We start from the raw sequence: 22,923 nt of genomic DNA, 5'->3' as shown, positions 1-22,923 counted from the left end.
CCGGTGGCTACTGGATGTATCTCATGGTAGGTGCTTAGTATGCTTGTTTTTGATGAAGTTAGTCTTTAAAGTGCTATGATTCTTTACTCATAGATGTGTCTGATTGATTAAATGAGAAAACTTAGACTTCATTAAGTTCATTGTTACTGGATTTAAAGCAGTAGCAGTGCAAAGGAACCCTATATAGTGAGTTAAGAGCCCTGGGCTTATGTCTCAGAAATGCTCTTAGTGAGTTTGTAACAATGAACAAGTGAATCTAACTTTTTGAGATACTGATTGATTAATTGAGACAGGGTCTCATTCTGTTACCCAGGCTAGAGTGCCATGGTGCAATCATGGATTACTGCAGCCTTGATGTCCTAGGCTCAAGTGATCTTCCTGCCTCAGCCTCCTGAGTAGCTGGGACTGCAGGTGTGTGCCACCATGCCTGGCTAATCTTTGTCATTTTTTTGTAGAGATGGAGTTTGCCATATTATATGCCCAGGCTGGTCTCAGACTCAGTGCTCAATCCTCCCTCCTTGGCCTCCCAAACCACCAGTATTACAGGAGTGAGCTACTGTTATATGGCACTTTTCACAATTTTACGTTCACAATGATGCCCAAGTCACTTTTAACTTTGTATATCCATGATTTGACAAAAAAGTTAAAGATACTTTATTTTCATTGCTAGAATTTCCAAAATTTACAGGTTATTTTTGGAGAAAGAGCTTTGTGCTGACTTTAGCTGACAAACTTCTGTTCATACTTACTGTGTTCACTGCAGTGATTTGTATAGAAGGACATTGGGGATCGTTTGCTCAGGCCTAAGAATTGAAATTTATGGCTTATAGAATATCAGCAGAATGAAGCCAGAACCACTGTAAGGAAGCAAATGTGAGAGATTATCTGTTGCTTTTGGGAAGATAGCTGGCGTTTTCAAACCATGCCACTTTATACTTCCTTGATGGTAACACTTGCCACATTTCAGTACAGTGGTTGTAGTTACAGTATATTGCAGTGTTGTCTTCCTACAAGGTCTCGGAGGTTGGAGGCCTTGTCTGTTATTTCTACCTCTCTATCCCTCTCACCTGCAGTAGGGCTTGCTGCATAGTGTAGACCTCCAAAAATACGCTCAATGGACAAAAATAGTTGAACCAAGATCAGCAGACATATTTAGAAAATGACTTGTGCCTACATACTTGCTAAATGTATTGAATTTTTTCTGTTGGCATGTGATAGTATAGAAAAACCTGATGGAGGAAAAAAACCCAGTGTTGTAGCTTTAATCCACAGTTTATCTCTTACCGGCTTAAAAAAAATATTAACAGCAGTCAAATTATGGTTTGATGGAGGGCAAGTAATATCATGTTGAGCCAAGGTTTTCTCTGTAAAATAGGAGTGAGCGTGAGCCACTGCACCTGGCCACTTTGCTTTCAAGTTTCCCTCTTGTTGCCCAGGCTGAAGTACAGTGGTGCAATCTCAGCTCACTGCAACCTCCACCTCCTGGATTCAAGCAGTTCTGCCTCAGCCTCCTGAGTAGCTGAGATTACAGGTGCCCACCACCACTCCCAGCTAATTTTTGTATTTTTAGTAGAGATGGGGTTTTGCCATGTTGGCCAGGATGGTCTTGCACTTGACCTCAGGTGATCTGCCTGCCTCAACCTCCCAAAGTGCTGGGATTATAGGCGTGTGCCACTGAGGTGCCCAGCTGTGTTTTTTATTTTTATTTTTATATTTTTAGATAGAGTCTCTCTTTTCTCCCAGGCTGGAGTACAGTGGCATGATCTTGACTCACTGCAACCTCTACCTCCCAGGCTCAAGTAGTTCTCATGTCTCAGCCTGCCAAGTAGCTGGGATTACAGATGTGCACCACCATAGCCGGCTAATTTTTGTTAGAGACAGGGTTTTACCGTGTTTGTTGGCCAGGCTGTTCTCGAACTCCTGACCTCAAGTGATCACCCACCTTGGCCTCTCAAATGCTGGGATTACAGGCCTGAGCCACTGCGCCCAGCCTCAGCTGGGTTTTTCAAGTATAGTTTCGCACACAGCGGGCTAGGAATGGGTGCTGCTAATTGGTTGGGGTTGCAGTCATAGGCACATGGAAAATGGTCCTCATGTAATGAGTCTGCTTCTGGCTAGGGGCTACAGAGGAATCGCTGATCAGGGTATGGTCATCTTGTCATCAGAAGTGCAAAAGTCTGACAAGACATCTTAAAAGGGCAATCTTGCCTGGGCGTGGTGGTTTACGCCTGTAATCCCAGCACTTTGGGAGGCCGAGGCAGGTGGATCACTTGAGGCCAGGAGTTCGAGACCAGCCTGGCCAAAATGGTGAAACCCTGTCTCTACTAAAAATATGAAAATTAGCGAGGTGTGGTGGTGCTTGCATGTACTCCCTGCTATTTGGATGGTTGAGGCAGGAGAATCCCTTGAACCCGGGAGGTGGAGGTTGCATTGAACTGAGATCGCTTCACTGCACTCCAGCCTGGGAGACAGAGCAAGACTCTTTCTCAAAAAATAAAGCTGTGCAGAGTGGCTCACACCTGTAATCCCAGCACTTTGGGAGGCTGAGGCGGGTGGATCTCCAGGGGTCAGGAGTTCGAGACTGGCCTGGCCACCATGGTGAAACCCTGTTTCTACTAAAAATAGAAAAATTAACTGGGCATGGTGGTGTGCACCTCTAATCCCAGCTGCCTGGGAGGCTGAGGCATGAGAATAGCTTGAACCCAGCAGGCGAGGGCCACAGTAAGCTGAGATGGGACCACTGCATTCCAGCCTGGGTAACAGAGCAAGACTCTTGTCTCAACCCCCCCCCGGCCCCCCGCCAAAAAAAACTATTTAATATGCTTATTATTTTTTTTTTTTTATTTCATTTTCTTGACATATGGCTTACTCTGTTGCCCAGGCTGGAATAGAGTGTCACGATCTTGAATCACTGCAATCTCTGCTTCCTGGGTTCATATGCTTACATTTTAGTGGAGTTCAGGCCCCTCTCATAATCCTAAACTGTGGCCTTTTATTATTTTATAAAGGCGGTTTAGTTTTGAAAAGGGATATTATTATTTAAACTATAAACTACATTTATCCCAAAGTTAGCTTGTCCTACACATTTAACCAAGGGCAGTTAAAGGCAAGATGGAGTTGGTTAGGTCAGATCTGTTTCACTGTCATGATTTTTTTACTGTTAACATTTTTGCAAAGGCTGTTCACAGTAGATAGAGTTGCATTGAAGCTTTGCCCAGAAAATCCAGAGAGAATGCCTTCAGCGGGTAGGTAACTCAACCCCGCCCCCCTCTCCCCGTAATCTGTTTCAACTATTAATGTCTCTCATTGTCATTTTAAGACTGTTATATAAATGGAATTATATAGTATATAACCTTTTGTATTGGCCTTTTTCACTCAGCATAATTCTCTTGAGATTCATCCAAGTTATATTATCAGTAGTTCCACTCTTTTTTCTTTTAAAACTAGTCAAGTGAAGCAGTGGGAGTTTTTCTTTTTCTTGAGATGGAGTCTTGCTCTTGTCGCCCAGGCTGGAGTGCAATGGCTTGATCTCAGATCACTGCAACCTCTACCCCCTGAGTTCAAGTGATTCTCCTGCCTCAGCCACCCAAGTAGCTGGGATTACAGGTAACCGCCACCACACCCAGCTAATGTTTGTATTTTTAGTAGAGATGGGGTTTCACCCTATTGGCCAGGTCTTGAATTCCTGATCTCAGGTGATCCACCTGCTTCGGCTTCCCAGAGTACTGGGATTACAGGTGTGAGCCACCATGCCTGGCCAGTTCCACTTTTTTTAATTGCTAAATAGTATTTCACGGGTTGGATGTACTGTAGTTTAATTATTTACCCATTGAAAGACATCTGGCTGGGCACGGTGGCTCACACCTGTGTTCCCAGGACTTTGGGAGGCTGAGGTGGGCAGATTGCTTTGAGACCAGTCTGGGCAACAGGGTGAAACTTTTATCTTGGCCGGGTGTGGTGGCTCACGCCTGTAATCTAAGCACTTTGGAGGCCAAGGTGGGTGTATCACCTGAGGTTGGGAGTTCAAGACCAGCCTGACCAACATGGTGAAACCCCGTCTTTATTAAAAAGAAAAGAAAAGAAAAGAAAGAAACTCTATCTCTACTAAAAAAAAAAATTAGCTGGGTGTGGTGGCTCACACCTATGGTCACAGCTACTTGGGTGGCTGAGGTGGGAGGATCACTTGAGACTGGGAGATGGAGGTTGCAGTGAGCCATTGGTCATGCCACCCACGTTAGCCTGGGCGACAGAGGGAGAAGAAAAAAATAATGAATTCTTCTAATTTTTTTTTGGCTATGATGAATAAAACTGCTGTCAATATTTGTATACAAGTTTTTTTTTTTTTTTGAGACATAATCTGGCTCTGAGCCCAGGTTGGAATATGGTTGGCATGATCTTGGCTCACTACAACCTCTGCCTCTCAGGCTGAAGTGATCCTCCCACCTCTGCCTCCTGATTAACTGGGACCACAGGTGCATGCCACCACACCAGCTAATTTTTTTAGTTCATGAAGAGACAGGGTTTTGCAGTGTTGCCCAGGCTGGTCTCAAACTCTTGGGCTCAAGTGATCTGCCTGCCGTAGCCTCCCAAATTGCTGGGATTACAGGTGCGAGCCACTGCACCCAGATGATACACAAGTTTTTTTTGTTTTGTTTTGTTTTTTTTGAGACGGAGTTTCGCTCGTTACCCAGGCTGGAGTGCAATGGCACGATCTCAGCTCACCGCAGTCTCCGCCTCCTGGGCTCAGGCAATTCTCCTGCCTCAGCTGCCTGAGTAGCTGGGATTACAGGCACGTGCCACCATGCCCAGCTAATTTTTTGTATTTTCAGTAGAGACGGGGTTTCACCATGTTGACCAGGATGGTCTCGATCTCTTGACCTCGTGATCCACCCGCCTTGGCCTCCCAAAGTGCTGGGATTACAGGCGTGAGCCACCTCGCCTGGCCAATACACAAGTTTTTCTGTGAACATAAGTTATCCTTTTTCTGGGTAAATGCCCAAGAATTCAGTTACTGATTTATATGGTGTATATTGATTTTTTTTAATTAAAAGAAAAATGAAAACAGAAGTAAAAGAACAAATTACATAGTTCCTTTTCTTTTTCTTTTTTTTTTTTTTTCGAGAGGGGGTTTTCCTCTGTCTCCCAGGCTGGAGTGCAATGACACAATTGCATCCTTCACCTCCCAGGCTCAAGTGATTCTCCCACCTTAGCCTCCTGAGTAGCTGGAACTACAGACGCATGCCACCACGCAGAGCTAATTTTGTTTTGTTTTTTTTTTGTAGAGATGAGGTTTTGCTCTGTTGACCAGGCTGGTCTTGAAACCTGGACTCAAGCAGTCTTCCTGCTTTGGCCTCCCTAAGTGCTGGGAGTACACGCATGAGCCACCTCACCTGTCCGTGATTTATTTGTGGAGTACTCACACTCTACAGTCTTCTTGCACATAACTTATTTACTGTGATTTCTGGTGCTCTGCTGTAGTATCGAAGCAATAATAATAATGGTATAGTTTTCCTTGTTTCATCTGATCTGTGTATATATTACTATTACTATAAATAGTAATTACTATTCATAGCCCACTAGGAGGCAAATAATGGTTACCTCTGGAGAGGTTAGCTCCTTTTCTAGATAGATAGGTTGAGGCATGGATGTTAAAGAACTTGTCCACGGTTATAGCATGAGTCACTGTGTTCTGACTTAGATTCATTCAGATTTACTAATTCTTTCTCCCTATTCTTGTCTCTTGAATCAGCCCTTTATAATTATGACTTTCTAGGTGTGAGGACATGAAAAGAGTTTTTTTCTTTTTCTATATTTTATAGAAGCAGTAAGTATAATGGTTAGAGCACTGTACAATACTGCTTTTTTCGCAACAGATTTGATTTTGAATCACTCCTTTATTTAGGTAAATCATTTAGCCTCTGTAATCCCAGTTTTCTGATCTGTGAAATGGGAATAACAGTACCCATCTACTAATCATAGTATCATTGTGAGGAAAAAATGAGATAGTGTGTAGCACTACCAAGTGTGTAGCAAATGTTGCTTTAAGTATATGTGTTATGTTCTATCAATTGTCTTTTATCAGTTCATATGTAACTGGATAAATACTGGCATTTTTCTATCATGTACCATGTACTTAAGAAGGCTTTAAGATTGCTCTTATTCTTTTTTTTGAGATAGTCTCACTCTGTTGCCAGGCTGGAGTGCAGTGGCTTACTGCATCCTCTACCTTCCAGGGTCAAGCGATTTGCTTGCCTCAGCCTCCCGAGATTGCTGGGATTACAGGTGCGAACCACTACACCCAGATAATTTTGTATTTTTAGTAGAGACAGGGTTTCACCACATTGGCCAGGCTGGTCCCAAACTCCTGACTTAAAGTGATTCACCCACCTCTGCTTCCTAAAGTGCTGGAATTATAGGCATGAGCCACTGCACTCAGCTGATGGTTTCTTTTCTTTTTTAATTAAAAAAAATTTTTTTTTGAGATGGAGTCTGGCTTTGTCGCCCAGGCTGGAGTGCAGTGGCACGATCTTGGCTCACTGAAACTTCCCACCTCCCAGGTTCAAGCAGTTCTGCCACAGCCTCCTGAATAGCTGGGATTACAGGCGCATGCTACCACGCCTGGCTAATTGTTTGTATTTTTAGTAGAGATGGGGTTTCACTGTGTTAGCCAGGCTGGTCTTGATCTCCTAACCTCGTGATCCACCTGCCTCGGCCTCCCAAAGTGCTGGGATTACAGGTGTGAGCCACTGTGTGCAGCCTATATTTATTATATATTAATTTATAGGAAAAAATTAAGTTTCTCCTGAATTATTAAATATTTTCTCAGGCTCATATTCATAGAAAAATAGAAAGAAATCCTAAACTATTGATTTCTCCCTTTAATCTGCTCCCTCACCCCCAAACATACACATATAGTAGAACCCTTCTCAGTGAATGGCTCCACTACCCACTTGGGACTTAGGCCAAAAACTTAGGAATTACTGTTAATTTCACTCTCACAGCTCGCAGACAGTGCATCTGTAATTCCCTTAGCTGTTTCTCCAAAATATATTCTGAGTATGACTATTCACCTCTTACATTGTTAAAACCCTGGCCCAAATTCCCATCATCTTGTCACTTCCTTGGCTAAAATCCTCTAATAGTAATCCATTACACTTAATAAAATCCAAATTTTATCATGGTCTGCTGGTACCAGCTTGTCTCTGTTCTCTCCCTTGTTAGCAGTGCTCCAGCCGTGTTGGCCTTATTTCTGGCCTTCACACGTATGAAGTTTACTTACTAGGGACCTTAGTACTTGGTGCTCTTCATTCTCCTTGAAATATTTTTTTCACCTGCCACTTTTCTCAAGGCTTGTATTTCTTTCTTTTTTTTTTTTTTTAATCGGACAAATGTTCAATATCCAGAACAATCAAGGCTTGTATTTCAAGATGCTGGTCTTAACTCAAATATCATCTCAGAGAGGCTTTCTCTGGCCACTGTAGGTAAAATGGTGTGTGTGTGTGTGTGTGTGTGTGTGTGTTTCACCTGCCTATTTTCTTTCTAGCCTTTTTCAGTACTTGAAAGTATTATTAATATTTAATTATATAAAAATCACAAACTTTTTGGGGGCAAGAATGTTCTTATTTACTAGGGTATCCTCAGTGCCTAGAACAGTGGCGAGTACATAATATCTGTTTAATAAATGCTTGTTGGTTATGTATCAGTGCTTTTGCATTCCTCTACATCCTTAAATGTTCTTTATTTGGAAAGTTTGGGAAATGGAATCCAGCTTCTACTCAGATTTAAATAACTAGGTTCTTAAATCTAATGCCTTCTTTTGATTGGCTAAGAAATATGATTGGCATGGTAGAGTGGCATCTGGGCCTTTTAGCATAAGAACTCTGCATTTAATAATTTGACTTCTTTTCTTGAAGCCTTGAGGGAAATTTTTTCTTTCCCTATTTTAGTCTGCCAAGAACCTGACCTGGGCTGACTCTTCAGATTGGAAAACACTGAACACAGTATCTACTGAGCCAAGCAAGGACTGGGAGTGTAGCTCTGATACTGTCTGAAGGAAAAGCCTGAATTCAAATCCTGCTTTGGCTCCTGACTCATCTGTGAATCTAGATGAATTTCTTAACCTCTTCTAGGTTTTGTTTTTCTTATTTGTCTGACGAGTAATCACATCTGTCCTAGGACTTGTGAAGATTCATGGGTTTTAGTTCTTAAAGCTTTTTTTTTTTTTTAAACAATATTCCTGCAGTACCTCCAGGGGTTTCCAGGAAGAATTGGGGGCAACGTGGTGCTCTGGGGAAGGAGTTGGACTCTTTCTCAAAGACTGTGCAGAGAATAGAAGGATGCGATCCTTTCTGATTTGAAATCGGCCCTACTCAGCCTGCTGATGTTGTTGGTGGATGAAAGGTATGTTGTTGCCAAAGTCATTAGGTCTCTTTGAGGCAGCTGGTTTCAGTTCCTGTTTCTGGGGTTAAGCTGTTTTTGCCTCTGAAATTTCTTCCATCAGAAGCTACTCTTTTTTTTTTTTCGTTGCTTGCTAATAGGAAATCTTTTGCCATTTGTGTACACTTAAGAGTAGCCTTCTTGGTCTTTTGATAGCTTGGAACCAAAAAATTGAGCTTCAATTTCTTCCTGGTTTAGTGCTTTCCTCCTTGTTCTTCCTTTAGTTTTTAGGAGTTCTTGTGTTCTTAGTGCACTGTTTTCTCCAGGATGATTTGTAGATAAAACTTTGTTTTTTTTCTTCATCCTTCTGAGTGAGGTAAGTGGGAGTAAGGAAAATTGTCAGTCTTAAATTTGAGTCTTAAGGCTTTCTATTTCCAGTTTTAATCACACTTTGTTTTGAGCACAAGCTTTCCCGTGTTTCAGACATTAGGTAGCATCACTGTGAGTTACTTTAGAAAGCTCTAGTAAGCAAAATCTGTAGCAGGAAAGCTGGTGCTTCACTTCTCCCCACTTATTATAATAACAGTAATTAGAATTTATTTACATGTATCTTCAAAACATGCAAAATTGTTAGCCCCTTTGTGATATACCCTATACAGAGGCTGGTCTTATTTTGAGTTTATATATAAAAAAACAAATGCTGCTGCATGTGTGCAGTAGAGGTGCAGGTTCTGTCTGTTGGCAGTTTATTTCTGGAATTTTGGCTTCTTATGAAGAAAGAGACCTTGTATAATTTTAATTGTATTGATCTTCATTCTGTTGAATTATTTGCTTTCAATTTGTCAGGTGGTTAATTAGAGAGAATATACTCTGTGATTCTGCTTTATAATCACTGTAGTTTCCTTTGCAATCTTTCTCTTAGAACTGTAGGTGCCAGACTTCTTCGTGTGAACTCCTGTTTATCATATACTCTGGTTATTGTTCTAACTTGGCTTTTACTTTGAAAAGTAGTAATCTTGTCTTGAAATTTTATAACCCATTTCTTCTAAGATTCTCCAAGGACTTTATTCCTTTAAGATGGAAGGTGTTATTACTTTCAGTTTATGCATTGGAGGAAAACTTGAATTTCAGCAAGGATATGATTTGTCCAAGATTGTATAACAAGCAAGCGATAAAAATCAGTTATTGAAGCTTCTTACTTCTTGTTCGTATCTTTATTTATTAAATCATTGATTCTTGTTATGGACTTGACTGACACCTCTTTATCCCCAGTTTGCAGGATCAGCTTTCTTAGGGAGTAAATTAGGATGAGGTTTTTGTATTCAGCATTCTCCAGCTTGAAAGGTGTAATAGCCCATATTCTTATCTCTGCTCTCAGGGTATCCACTGCCTCTGTACTTTGTTCTTTTTTTCTTTTTTCTCTTTTTTTTTTAATTTTTTTTTTTTAAGACGGGGTTTCACCATGTTGGTCAGGCTGGTCTTGAACTCCCTACCTCAGGTGATTTCCCCGCCTTGGCCTCCAAAGTGCTTGGATACAGGTGTGAGCCACCACGCCCAGCCTACTTTGTTCTTAATATTCTGTGTTTTAAATAAGAGAATAAAAAAATTTTGCTGCCATTTTTGAGGGTTTTTTTTTTCTTCCCCACCTACAGTCGTGGTAGTGATGGATTAGCCTTTTGCATACTTTGTTTCCTGGCCCTCTTGTGATCAATGACATGTGCATAATGAAATGACTGGCTGAAATTAGGTTGCTAATGGTGCAAAGCCTTTTCTTTTCTTTTTCTTTTTTTATTTGAGACAGGGTGAGAGCTCTGTCACCCAGGCTGGAGTACAGGGGCTCGATCTCAGCTTATTGCAACCTCTGCCTCCCGGGTTCAAGCAATTCTCCCACCTCAGCCTCCTGAGTTGCTGGGATTGCCGGGGTGTGCCACCATGCCTGGCAAATTTTTGCATATATATTTTTTTGAGACATAGTCATGCTCTGTTGCCAGGCTAGAGTGCTGTGGAGTGATATTGGCTCAGGTTAAATCAATTCTCTTGTTTCAGCCTCCCAAGTAGCTGGGACTACAGGTGTGCACCACCATACCCAGCTAATTTTTGTATTTTTAGTAGAGATGGGGTTTCACCATGTTGGCCAGGCTGGTCTTGAACTCCTGAACTCAGGTGATCCCCCTCTACCCCGCCTTGGCCTCCCAGAGTGCTGCATTACAGGCATGAACTACCACACTCGGCCTAGCCTTTTCTTTTTAAGGTATTTGATTTGCCGAAATTAAATTTATGACCTTGAACTCATAACCACACTTTTAAAAATTCTAGATGTTGCTGTTTATGATAGTTTTGGGTTCATTTGGGATCTTCTCACAACTCTGAATATAAGCAAATACAAATATTCATTCTCTTCTATGCTAGACATTGTGCTAGGTACTGGGACTATGACAGACATTTTTTTTGCCTTTACAGAGTTTATAATCTAGTGAGGAAGAAAGAGTCCTAACAAAGGCCAGTGTGATAAAGTAAACTTATTTTGAGATATCTTTGGTTACCTAAATTATTAATTTTCATATTTTCTAAAAAAACTTCTTGTTAGAGTATTGAGCAGATAGTGGGTTTTCTGTAGAAAATTCTTGGTATTTGTCAGCTAGATATTAGGTAGGTAGTGTTTTAGTTATCCGTTGATGTACAAAAAGCAACCAGAAAATTAGTGTCTTAAAACATTGATTTATTTTGTCTCATAATTATGTGGGTTAGGAATTTGGGCAGGACTTGTCTGGTTGGTTCTTCTTCCCTGTGTAGCATCAGTTGGGGTTCTTCATTCGTCTGCTTTCAGTTGAGCTAGATTAGAAGGTCTAAGAAGGTTTCACTCATTTGTGGTATCTTGATAGTCTTCCATGTGGCTTCCCTCTCTCCACGTGGTATTTTATCATTCAGGGCCTCTCTGAGTCTTGCTCTGTTGCCCAGGCTGGAGTGCAGTGGCTCACTGTATCCTCCACCTCCTGAGTTCAAGCAGTTCTTGTGCCTCAGCCACCCCAGTAGCTGGGACTACAGGCATGCTCCACCATGCCTGGGTAAGTTTTGTACTTTTTGTAGAGACAGGATTTTACTGTGTTGTCCAGGCTGGTCTTGAACTTTTCACCTCAAGTGATCTGTCTGCCTCCACCTCCCAAAATATTGGGATTACAGGCATGAGCCACTGCACCTGGCCGTTGGTGAGTGTCTTTGGAGAGAATCTACCATAGGCAGATAAGCTGAGGTAGTTATAGAGAATCCTTATTTGGGACCAACTCTGGCAGTGCAGGGGAGTCATTAGAACATGTGTTTCTATTTTTTCCTTAGTGTCATTCTTTAATTTATTCCCTAGTGGTCTACTTTTCTTGACCCCTGAGGAAATGAACATTTAAAAAATAAAGTGGCCAGGCATGATGGCTCCCACCTGTAATCCCAGCACTTCGGGAGGCCCAGGTGGGAGGATTGCTTGAGCCTAGGAGTTTGAGGCCAGCCTGGACAACATAATGGGACCCTGTCTCTACAAAAAATAAATAAAATTAGCCGGGCATAGTTGCATGTACCTGTAGTCCCAGCTACTTGGGAGGGTGATGTGGGAAGATTGAGCCTGAGAGGTAGAGGCTGCTGTGACCTGTGTGTGTGCCACACTCCAACCTGGGTGACAGAGTGAGAATCCATTTCAAAAATAAATAAAGTATGCAGATTTCCAGTTGATATTGCAAGGCAGTGAAACATTGATTGAAGGCCTAATACATGTGAGACTAGACATGAAGCAAGAGAGATAGTTGAGGAGGTTTTATCTCAGGCATTAGAGAGGTTTCTGTAGTAATTAGATACCTAGACTCTGGAGGCACACTGCCTGCGTTTGTGGGTTTGCATCCTGAATCTACCACTGACTGACTGACTGACTGACTGACTGACTCTCTTTGTGCCTCGTGTGCACAGAGATGCTTGTGAGAATTATAAATGAGTTACTTTCTGTAAAGTGCCAAGAACAATGCCTGGCACATTATAAGTACTATGAAAGTGTTAATTACTATTTTAACCATTGTCTCATGGTTTTATTTTACTTTGTTATTTTTTTTGTTTGCTTGTTTGTTCTTTGGGACAGAGTGTCACCCAGGCTGGCGTGCAGTGGCATAATCTCAGTTCACTGCAACTTCCACCTCCTGGATTCAAGTGATTCGTGTGCCTCAGCCTCTCCAGTAGCTGGGAGTACAGGTGCATGTCACCACACCCGGCTGTATTTGTTAGTTTTTTGAGTCAGGGTCTTGCTCTGTCACCCAGGCTGGAGTGTGGTGGCACGATCATGGCTCACTGCAGCCTCGACCTCTTGGGCTCAGGCTGTCCTCCCACCTCAGTCTTCTGAGTAGCTGGAATCACAGGCAAATGCCACCATGCCCAACTAAACAATTTTTGTAGAGACTGGGGTCTCACTATGTTGACCAGGCTGTTCTTGAATTGCTGGACTCAAACAGTCCTCCTACCTCAGCCTCCTAGGGCTGGGATTACAGGTTTTGAGCCACTGTACTTGGCTGGTTTTATTTTTAAAAAGGTGACCAGTGTTAAGATCTTTTATATGAAATGGTTTGGAGACCTCAACAATGGACATTCTCATATTGCCTTGAAGAATTTGTTTTAAATTTAATTTGTCTGATTGTTTACACGGCTTTGTGGCCTAAACTTTGTGTTCTTGTTACCATTTTCTTTCTTTCCTTTTTTTTTTTTTTTCCTGAGGCGGAGTCTCCGTCGCCCAGGCTGGAGTGCAGTGGTGCGATCTTGGCTCACTGCAACCTCCCCCTTCCAGGTTCAAGCAATTCTCCAGTCTCAGCCTCCTGAGTAGCTGGGACTACAGGAATGTGCCACCACGCCTGGCTAATTTTTGTATTTTTTTAGTAGAGGCGAGGTTTTACCATATTGGCCAGGCTGGTCTCAAATTCCTGACCTTGTGATCTGCCCGCCTTGACCTCCTGAAGTGCTGGGATTACAGGCATGACCCACCATGCCTGGCCCTTATTACCATTTTCATTTGAATTTTTCATTACAGAATGAAAGTATTATTCTACTATAAGCATTTTTCATATAGTAAATCTTTTGATCCTTGTAACCCTGTGATATACATAATATCAATAGTCACATTTTATGGATGAGGAAAGTAAGGTACACTGAGGTTAAGTAACTATTCCTAGAAATCAAGATACCGTCATATACCAAGAAAATGATGGAGCTGGAATTCAATCAGCCATTCTGATTGCAGGGCCCATATACACGAGTATACTTTACTGTCTCTAATTTGGATGTTATGGATAACAAAAATAAAATAAACATCACTCATAATTTCTTTGTCTAGAGTTAACCAGTTAATACTTTGGCATATCCTTGGATATCCTTTGCACACAATAAAGACACAGTTAAGGGAATAGTTGGAGTATCCTTTGCACACAATAAATACACAGTTAAGGGAATAGTTGGAGTTTTTCTGCTTCTAGGTGTGTTTGCCTTCAGACTGTGTTGTTGACTGTTCTAAATTTGTGATGCTTTGCCCCACATTCTCTGTACCCCTGTAAATTTAGTCTAGTCTAAGTCAGGCAAGAGCTGTATGGAGTCAGGTGTGGTTGCTGGCTTGGCTTGCTTACAATTTGGACCTTGGTACTACATGATGTCACTTGAAGTCTCCTGAAATTTCCATAGGAAAGAACTATTAACAAAGCTGTCAGCGGTAGAAAACTCTTTGTATTTCTATTCATATGGAGTTTCCAAAGAGTACTAGGGCAGTTTTAGGCCTCTAATTAAAAGCCTGAAATTTTGTAGTTAATTTTCCATTTGGGTGAACTTTACTTATGCAAGTTGTCAAGTTGTCTTAGAATTCGTATTTAAAGGATTTTAAAAAATGTATATCCTCGGGTTGAATCAAGTTATGGAATATATGTTAGTATTACATGGTTGATTTGACTTTTAGACTTTGCCCACATGGGCATAGTGAAGTGGAAGAGAGATGTAGTTCCTCAAGTAAATGAGGAGATTGGATTCCATTTTAACAGCTTATTGAAAGTCTATAGTTTTCTGGATCACATCCTAAATGCAATAGGAAGGGGAAGATTTGGGTATGAATTATTAGTGAGGTTGCAGATACAACTCTAAATTGTTGGTTCTGTTTTTTGTTTTTTATTTTTTTAGATGGAGTCTTACTCTGTCACCCAGGCTGGAGTGCAGTGGCTTGATCTCCACTCACTGCAACCTCCACTTCAAGCAATTCTCCTTCTTCCGCCTCCCAAGTAGCTGGGACTACAGGCCTGCACCACCATGCCTGGCTAATTTTTGTGTTTTTAGTAGAGACAGGGTTTCACCATGTTGGCTGACCTCAAGTGATCTGCCTGCCTCGGCCTCCCAAAGTGCTGGGATTACAGTCGTGAGCCACCATGCCCGGCCACGGTTCTGGTTTTTAAATCACTTTATTTATGTAGAGGGAGCCCAAATCACATTGAATTCTTTTGCCACATAAACATATTTTATTTTCTCTTGAGTACTTCTTACTTTGTTTTCTGGTAACAGCCTTTTACATATTTCTTAGAAATCTGCTATTCTTGGGAATTTGATGTCTCTGAGGTTTCAGTTGGCCCTATTGTTCGGTGAGGGAAACCATAGTGAACCTCAGAGAGGATTCAATAATAATAAAAACAACAATAGCAACGAGATTCATATTTCCACAGCTGTTTTCTTATTTGGAACCTCATAACAATGCTATGAAGCAGACATTTTGATCCTGTTTTTTCTCTTTTTTTTTTTTTTTTGAGAAGGAGTTTCGCTGTTGTTACCCAGACTGGAGTGCAATGGCACGATCTTGGCTCACCGCAACCTCCGCCTTCTGGGTTCAAGCAATTCTCCTGCCTCAGCCTCCCGAGTAGCTGGGACTACAGGAGCACACCACCATGCCCAGCTAATTTTTGTATTTTTAGTAGAGACGGGGTTTCACCTTGTTGACCAGGATGGTCTCGATCTCTTGACCTCATGATCCACCTGCCTCAGCCTCCCAAAATGCTGGGATTATAGGCGTGAGCCGCCGCACCCGGCTTTGGCATTTCTTTATAGTAGTGTGAAAACAGAGCGATCCTGTTTTACAAAGGATGAAACTAAGACTCAAGGAGGTTACATATCCCCAAAGTCAGATAACTAGGAGGTGGAGTAAAATTGCTAACATAAGATAATCATTGGGGAAAAGTCCTGGGTGAAGAAATTTAAAAAAATAAAAGGATAAAAAAAAAGATAATCAAATTGGATGAGGAACCTCTAAATCTAACTTTTAATTCTCATCGCCTTGTGGCATGCTCTCTAGATTAGTAGTTGTTAAATATAATTATCTCTTAGAACTAAATAGAGACAATGTAGAAAGGTGGTTGCCTGCTCACCTTTGGAGAGTGATCAGTCATGTTATTGGGAGTGGGAGTATATGTGTGTGGAAATGGGATGGAATCTTCGCATTTGTCTTTTTTGTTTTTTAGACAGGGTCTCAGTTTATTACCCAGGCTGAAGAGTGCAGCGGTGCAATCATCACTTACTGCAGTCTTGACCTCCTGGGCCCAAGCAAACTTCCCACCTTGGCTTCCCATCCTGCTTGGCTGGCATTTGTCTTAAGTACATATCCTATCCATGTCGTTTTGCTTCCACTTGGATAAGCTTTTGGTGATTGATAATTGATTTTGGGGACTGTGTGATGGTATCACAAAGACTATTCTTGGTAACCTTTGTCTCAGTTTACTTTAATGGACAGATTGGGAAACTTGTTTCTTCTTTCTTTTTGAAAGGGGAATGAAAAACACAATTGACTGGCACTTCCTCCACATCAGCCAGCCTGTCTGACTTCTGTTTGACTTAGCTCCTTTTGTTCTTTACAAGGAACACAGTAAAATCTCTTCTCAGGTGGCTAGTAAGAGTGTATCAGGAGAGAAGTCCCTTATCTTTTTAAAGCAACAGCAAATACTTTTCTTCAGATGAAAGGGAGATTGTATAATTGTTTTACTCCCTCTGCCTTCTTCCCATCAGTAAAGCCTTCTCTTGTTTGAGCTTTTAGTGTGTTTAGGTCCCTGGAAATTGGCATACATGTTGTTTGATAATCCTGATCTTTAGATTTTTATTTGTTTTGATAATGATATTTGTAGAGCTACTCTTTCCCCTTTCTAAATCCTGTAGGAATCTAAGGTTGCATCACAGTTTTCTGAGTCATACAGTATTTGTGACCTGTATTTTATTCTTCCTCTAGAGTAACGGGAGTTCAGAAGGTCAGTTTTTTTTTTTTTTTAATTTTTAGGAATTGGACTACTGCTATTTTCACCAAACCTTATAAGATGATAAATGATTTAATTGTATTTAAATCATATAAATGTGAGAGATTGCACCAGTGTACTCCAGCCTGCTTTTGTATTGCACTGTTAAGACAAAGGGTCCTCAAAATGTTTCTTCTGGACTTTTTTATATTAGTAAAAAAAATTGTAGTAGAGGGTTAAGGTAAACTAATGGAACTGTATTTCTGGCACTTTCCTGGTTAGTAATTAATCACTTATGTGGCAGTTTGACCGAAGGGTAATCCTGGATTCATGTCTAGACTTCTGATCCTAATCCATGAGTTGTCAGGGTTACCAAGGAGATGATTTCCTTCCAGTTAGTTCATCCTTAGCCTATTCAGGAGATTGGCCTGAAAATGTTAATATTTTCAGTGTGTACATATTTATGCACTAATAAGTGATGAGAGCTGTATCACGAGGATACAGGCTAGAATTTGTTCCTTTGTCGTTCCTTAGGTAACTGTGCTGTGTAGGACTAGGAACTTGGAGTTTTCTTACTGTGAAATCTTTGACTTTTACATCTTAGTCTCTAGGGAGAGAATTCCTTCAACACAGGCTGTTAATGATTTTCTTCTGTCTGTATTTGGATACATCTGGTTGCGCACTCTTTAGATTGCAGCCTTTTGTGAAATGTAAAGAACCAATTATGTTTGGCTTTTTATAATAAGTAGTTATTACTTTTCAAAAAAGTGATTGGTGAAGTTTGGGCTTCTAGTAATGATACTTTTAAAAAATTAAAAAAATTGGCCAGGTGTGGTAGCTCACACCTGTAATCCTAGCCCTTTGGGAGGCGGAGCCTGGCAGATTGCCTGAGGTCAGGAGTTTGAGACTGTCTGGGCCAACGTGGTAAAACCCCTTCTCTACTAAAAAGATAAAAATTAGCTGGGCATGGTGGCAGGTGCCTGTAACCCCAGCTACTTAGGAGGCCGAGGTAGGAGAATTGTTTGAACCCAGGAGATGGAGGTTGCAGTCAGCCAAGAATGCACCACTGCACTCCAGCCTGGGCAATACAGTGAGACTCTGTCTCAAAAAAAAAATTTTTTTTTAAGTGAAAAGAAAAATAGGAAATTGCCTATTGAAATTATTAAATCATCAATAATGCCACCACTCAAAGATAACCATGGTTAGTATTTATTATATTTCTTTTGTATCATTTTTCTCCAAAATATTTTTTATACAAAGTTGGGATTATACTGCATATAGAATTTTGTGTTCTTTTTTCACTTAACATGTATTTATCGCATAATTTATTTTTTTGAGACAGAGTCTCACTCTCACCCAGGCTGGATTACAGTGGCACTATCTCTGTTCATTACAACTTCTGCCTCCTGGGTTTCTCGTGCCACAGCCTCCCAAGTAGCTGGTATTACAGGTGCGCACCATCAGGCCCGGCTAATTTTCGTAATTTTAGTAGAGATGGGGTTTTGCCATGTTGGCTCGGCTGGTCTTGAACTCCTGACCTCAAATGATCTGCCTTCCTCAGCCTCCCAAAGTGCTGGGATTTTAGGAGTGAGTCACCATGCCTGGCCTCATTTAATATGGTTTTTTTTTTTTTTTTTGGGTCAATTAATTAATTATTTTTGAGACAGAATCTCACTCTATTGCCCAGGCTGGGGTGCAGTGGTTTAATCTTGGCTCACTGCAGCCTCCATCTCCCAAGTTCAAGCGATTCTCCTATCTCAGTCTCCCCTGCAGCTGGCATTACAGGTGCCTGCCACCACGACCAGATAATTTTTGTATTTTCAGTAGAGATGGGGTTTTGCCGTGTTGACCAGGCTGGTCTCAAACTCCTAACCTCAGGTGATCCTCCTGCCTTGGCCTCCCAAAGTGCTGGGATTATAGGCGTGAGCCACCATGACTAATGTTGTTTAATATTTTAAACATAATTTTTGATAAAGGTAACAGTTACCTATTTAGACCTAACCTGCTGTTTGCAGGAAATAAAAGGTATAGAGAGACAAGCTAAATGATGCTATGAGGAAGCAATCAGGTGAGTCTAGGATGTAAGGCATTCTAATAAGTCAACTCTCATGGTCTTTTAGAAAAGCTAGTGTCAGACAGGTGTAGTGGCTTATGCCTGTATCCCAGCACTTTGGGAGGCTGAGGCGGGTGGATCACCTGAGGTCAGGAATTTGAGACCAGCCTGGTCAACACGACAAATCCCCATCTCTACTAAAAATACAAAAATTAGCCGGGCCTGGTGGCAGGTGCCTCTAATTACAGCTACTTGGGTGGCTAAGGCAGGAGAATTGCTTGAACCGAGGCGGAGGTTGCAGTGAGCCGAGATTACACTGTTGCACTCCAGCTTGGGCCACAGAGCGAGACTCTGTCTCAAAAAAGAGAGAGAGAAAAAAGCTAGTGTTATAAATAACACAAAGCAAAACTTGGAGGCCATTCTGGAATAAAGGAGACTAAAGAGACGTAACATCCAAAGACATCAGTTGTATTTTAATTAGATTCTGGATTTTTTTTTTTTTTTTTTGGAGAGAGGAAGTATCACTCCATCACCAGGCTGGAGTGCAGTGGCGAGATCTCGGCTCACAGCAACCTCCACCTCCCAGGTTCAAGCGATTCTCCTGCCTCAGCCTCCCAAGTAGCTGTGACTATAGGCGTGCACCACCATGGCCAGCTAATTTTTGTATTTTTAGTAGAGATGGGGTTTCACCATGTCTCTTGACCTTGTGATTTGCCTGCCTCAGCCTACCAAAGTGCTGGGATTACAGGCGTGTGCCACCGTGCCTGGCCAGATTCTGGATTTTTTTTTTTTTTAAGTCAACCATAAATGACATCTTTTAGGCAACTGGGAAAATTCAAATGAGAACTGAAGTATTAGATGATAATTGGGGTATAGTAAGGATATTGTGGTTATGAGGCAGAACATCCTTCTTCCTAGGAGGTGCATAATGAAATAAATATGCAGGGTTAAAATATCTTGATACCTAGTGAAATAATTCCAAAATTATAAAAAGAAAATACAACCAAAAAACTAAATATAGCCATATCTCTATCCATGGAGGTAAATTTGGCAAAATATTAACAATTCTTGAGTCTAGGTGGAGAATAGTATATGTTTATTTTACTGTTTTTTCACCTTTCCTATATTTTTGAAAACATTCATAGTGGAATTGAAGAAACAACACCACAATGGATAACGTTGTACACACGTAGATATTGTTTTGAAATACAATTTTATCAGGCCACATAATCCATTGTATGGACCACAATTTGTTCTTTAATCATTGCACTTGTGTGTATTGTGCAGCTAGTTGACATTTTAGTAGAATTTTAACTTGTGATGAAGTTTTCTGCTTGTAAGTCTTGTGGTAGGTGAGAAAAAGAACCTGATTTTTTTTTTCCTTCCTTTTCCTCTCTATCCTCTGCTCTGGATCTTTAGTGGAGAAGAAAAAATGAGTGAGAAAGGTACTCCAAATAATCATCTTCTTCTTCTTCTTTTTTTTTTTTTTTTTTTTGAGACAGAGTCTCATTCTGTTGCCCAGCCTGGAGTGCAGCGGCGTGATCTCAGCTCACTGCAACCCCCACCTCCTGGGTTTAAGCGATTCTTCTGCCTCAGCCTCTTGAGTAGCTGGGACTACAGGTGCCTGCCACCACACTTTGCTAATTTTTGTATTTTAGTAGAGGTGGGGTTTCACCATGTTGGCCAGCCTGTCTCGAACTCCTGAGGTCAAGCAGTCCACCCTGCTTGGCCTCCCAAAGTTCTGGGACTACAGGTGTGAGCCACTGTGCCTGGCCTGATCTTTCTTTAGACATAAGGTTGAACTATGGAGAATATGAGAGTATGAAATACTTTTGGAAGAAAAATTCTGGGAGAAGGGTCTTTTCTGAGAAAGTGTCATTAAATAGGAAAATAATAATTTCCCTTTTGAGCTAGAGTTGTATTTGCAATGCGAAGCTTTTCTTGTTGCAGAATAGACGTTCTTTGACATTATTCTCTATTCTTTAGATTTCCATGAGGACAACTTACAAGGACCTGTATGGCCTTATTTTAGCTGCTTCAGTGTGTTGGAGCTATTACTTGCTCCTTCATTTCCTGGGCCTGGTGTGACAGTGGCTACTGAGCACTATGAAGGTTGTCCCGGAAAAGAATGCTGTCCGGATACTCTGGGGGCGAGAACGGGGTGCTCGGGCCATGGGAGCTCAGCGGCTTCTGCAGGAGCTGGTGGAAGATAAAACCCGGTGGATGAAATGGGAGGGCAAGGTGAGGAAAATGGCTGTTTTTAACATGGGATTTGTACTGGTGATGGTAGAATGAGACCTTAGAATGGGTTAACAGCAGAGGGTTGGGATATATTTATCTTGTGTGGGAGGGTTGACATATCTGACTTAGGGAGTTGTTTGTAAATTTGAAAGAATTTATGCGCTAGAAATATCTTTTTCCTTTAGAGCTAGACAGTTTTCCTAAAGGTAATTTAAGTTTATCTCTCAGTTTGTAGCTTGATCATTGTCCCCAGTTTTTAAGCCTATACTGTGTATACGAATCTAGATTGGTTAATGTGCTTTTGAGATAGGGTGAACCATAGTTTATAAATCATGCATTTTAATTTTTTTTTTTTTTATATGTCTCCCAGAGAGTAGAACTGCCGGATAGTCCACGCTCTACCTTCTTATTGGCCTTCAGCCCAGACAGGTACTTAGTACTTACCTATAACTTAACCATAAGATTTGTGATAGCAGTGCTTTCTGTATATTTGGCCTGGCTTGATGTGCCAAGTCAGTCCCTAAAGGCTTTCTGAAGTACTGTATAAACAGAGCTTTGGCCATGTGTCAGAAAGGGAAAGAAAGTAGATAAGCAATGCTAACCTAAAAAATAATGAGAACAAGCAACGGAAACTGAACATTGACAGGATCAAAACTTGGAAAGTTTCTTAATAACAGTCTTTTGCCTGTGTGATACAGCTCACCAGTGGCATGATGGTTTTTCCAGTTGGAAAAAATACTTTCTTTTTTTTTTTTTCAAGATGGGGTTTTACCATGTTGGTCAGGCTGGTTTTGAACTCCCGACCTCAGGTGATCTGCCTGCCTTGGCCTCCAAAGTGCTTGGATTACAGGCGTGAGCCACCACGCCTGGCCGGAAAAAATTTTCTGAATGTGGCATGTGTCATTTGGGGATAGTATTGACAAGCCAAAAGACTTTAATGATCAGAATATTTCTGTTTGTAGATATACTGCCTAATGTGCAAAGCTTAGTGTCTTTCATGTTGGGATGGGCAGTAGTATCAATATGCTTTGTTGTCCAAAGTTGATAAGGTTGGTTACCCTTCCACATGCTTCTGAATTCAGTTCTACTCTTTGGTTCTCCAGGACTCTCTTAGCCTCCACCCATGTGAATCATAATATCTATATTACGGAGGTGAAGACTGGGAAATGTGTTCATTCCCTGATTGGACACCGCCGTACCCCATGGTGTGTCACTTTTCACCCCACCATCTCAGGCCTTATTGCTTCTGGCTGCCTAGATGGGGAGGTTAGGATTTGGGATTTACACGTGAGTATATCCTTAAGATGCCTTTTCTTTTGGTATTCTATTTTTATTAATTTTTTTTTTTGAGTCAGAGTGTCCCTCTGTTGTCCAGGCTGGAGTGCAATGGCACAATCTCCACTCACCGCAACCTCTGCCTCCTGGGTTCAAGCGATTCTCCTACCTCAGCCTCCCGAGCAGCTGGAATTACAGGCATGTGCCACCATGCCCGGCTAATTTTTCTATTTTTAGTAGAGACAGGGTTTCACTATGTTGGCCAGGCTTGTCTCGAATTCCTGACCTCAGGTAATCTGCCCACTTCAGCATTCCAAAGTGCTGGGATTACAGGTGTAAGCCACTGTGCCTGGTTTCTTCTGGTATTCAGAGACTTGTTTACCATTGGGTTCTCTAGAAGAGCCTAGCCAGGTTCTTAGGACTACATCTGTATGTATTGTGGTAGACATTGCCCATTTAATTCATAGGAAGGCTAGGTCACTGTGTTTCACTCTTTTTTTTTGGCAATAGCTTAAGCATACCCTGAGATTGTCTTCCATTCTAAGATGAACACCTACTTAATGCTTCCTTTGGCCCACTGTGAACAGGAGGCTCTAAGATATGTTCAGGATGGATTTCTGTTGTCTTAGGGCAAAGACTGTCCTGTACTCTTATCATGATCATCAAAGCAATATCCTCTCTGTCCTAGTAATTGTGTAGTGGATCATCCTGCAC

The 22,923-nt window shown here is 41.4% G+C and overlaps 1 protein-coding gene across 8 annotated transcripts in view; it reads left to right on the top strand.

Moving 5' to 3' along the window:
* Positions 1 to 22,923, top strand: part of AMBRA1 (autophagy and beclin 1 regulator 1) — a 205,002-nt gene that overhangs the window by 21,043 nt on the left and 161,036 nt on the right. For all 8 annotated transcript variants that reach the window (XM_035262527.3, XM_035262525.3, XM_078340929.1 and 5 more), the window contains exons 2-4: positions 20,680 to 20,934; positions 21,305 to 21,363; positions 22,038 to 22,221. In XM_035262527.3, coding sequence (XP_035118418.1) covers positions 20,800 to 20,934; positions 21,305 to 21,363; positions 22,038 to 22,221 — 378 coding nt within the window. In that variant the 5' untranslated portion in view covers positions 20,680 to 20,799. The remainder of the gene's footprint in view (positions 1 to 20,679; positions 20,935 to 21,304; positions 21,364 to 22,037; positions 22,222 to 22,923) is intronic.

The sequence above is a fragment of the Callithrix jacchus genome, chromosome 10 (assembly GCF_049354715.1).
Source record: "Callithrix jacchus isolate 240 chromosome 10, calJac240_pri, whole genome shotgun sequence".
Classification (NCBI taxonomy): Eukaryota; Metazoa; Chordata; class Mammalia; order Primates; family Cebidae; genus Callithrix; species Callithrix jacchus.
This window is presented reverse-complemented; position numbering and strand designations above follow the sequence as displayed.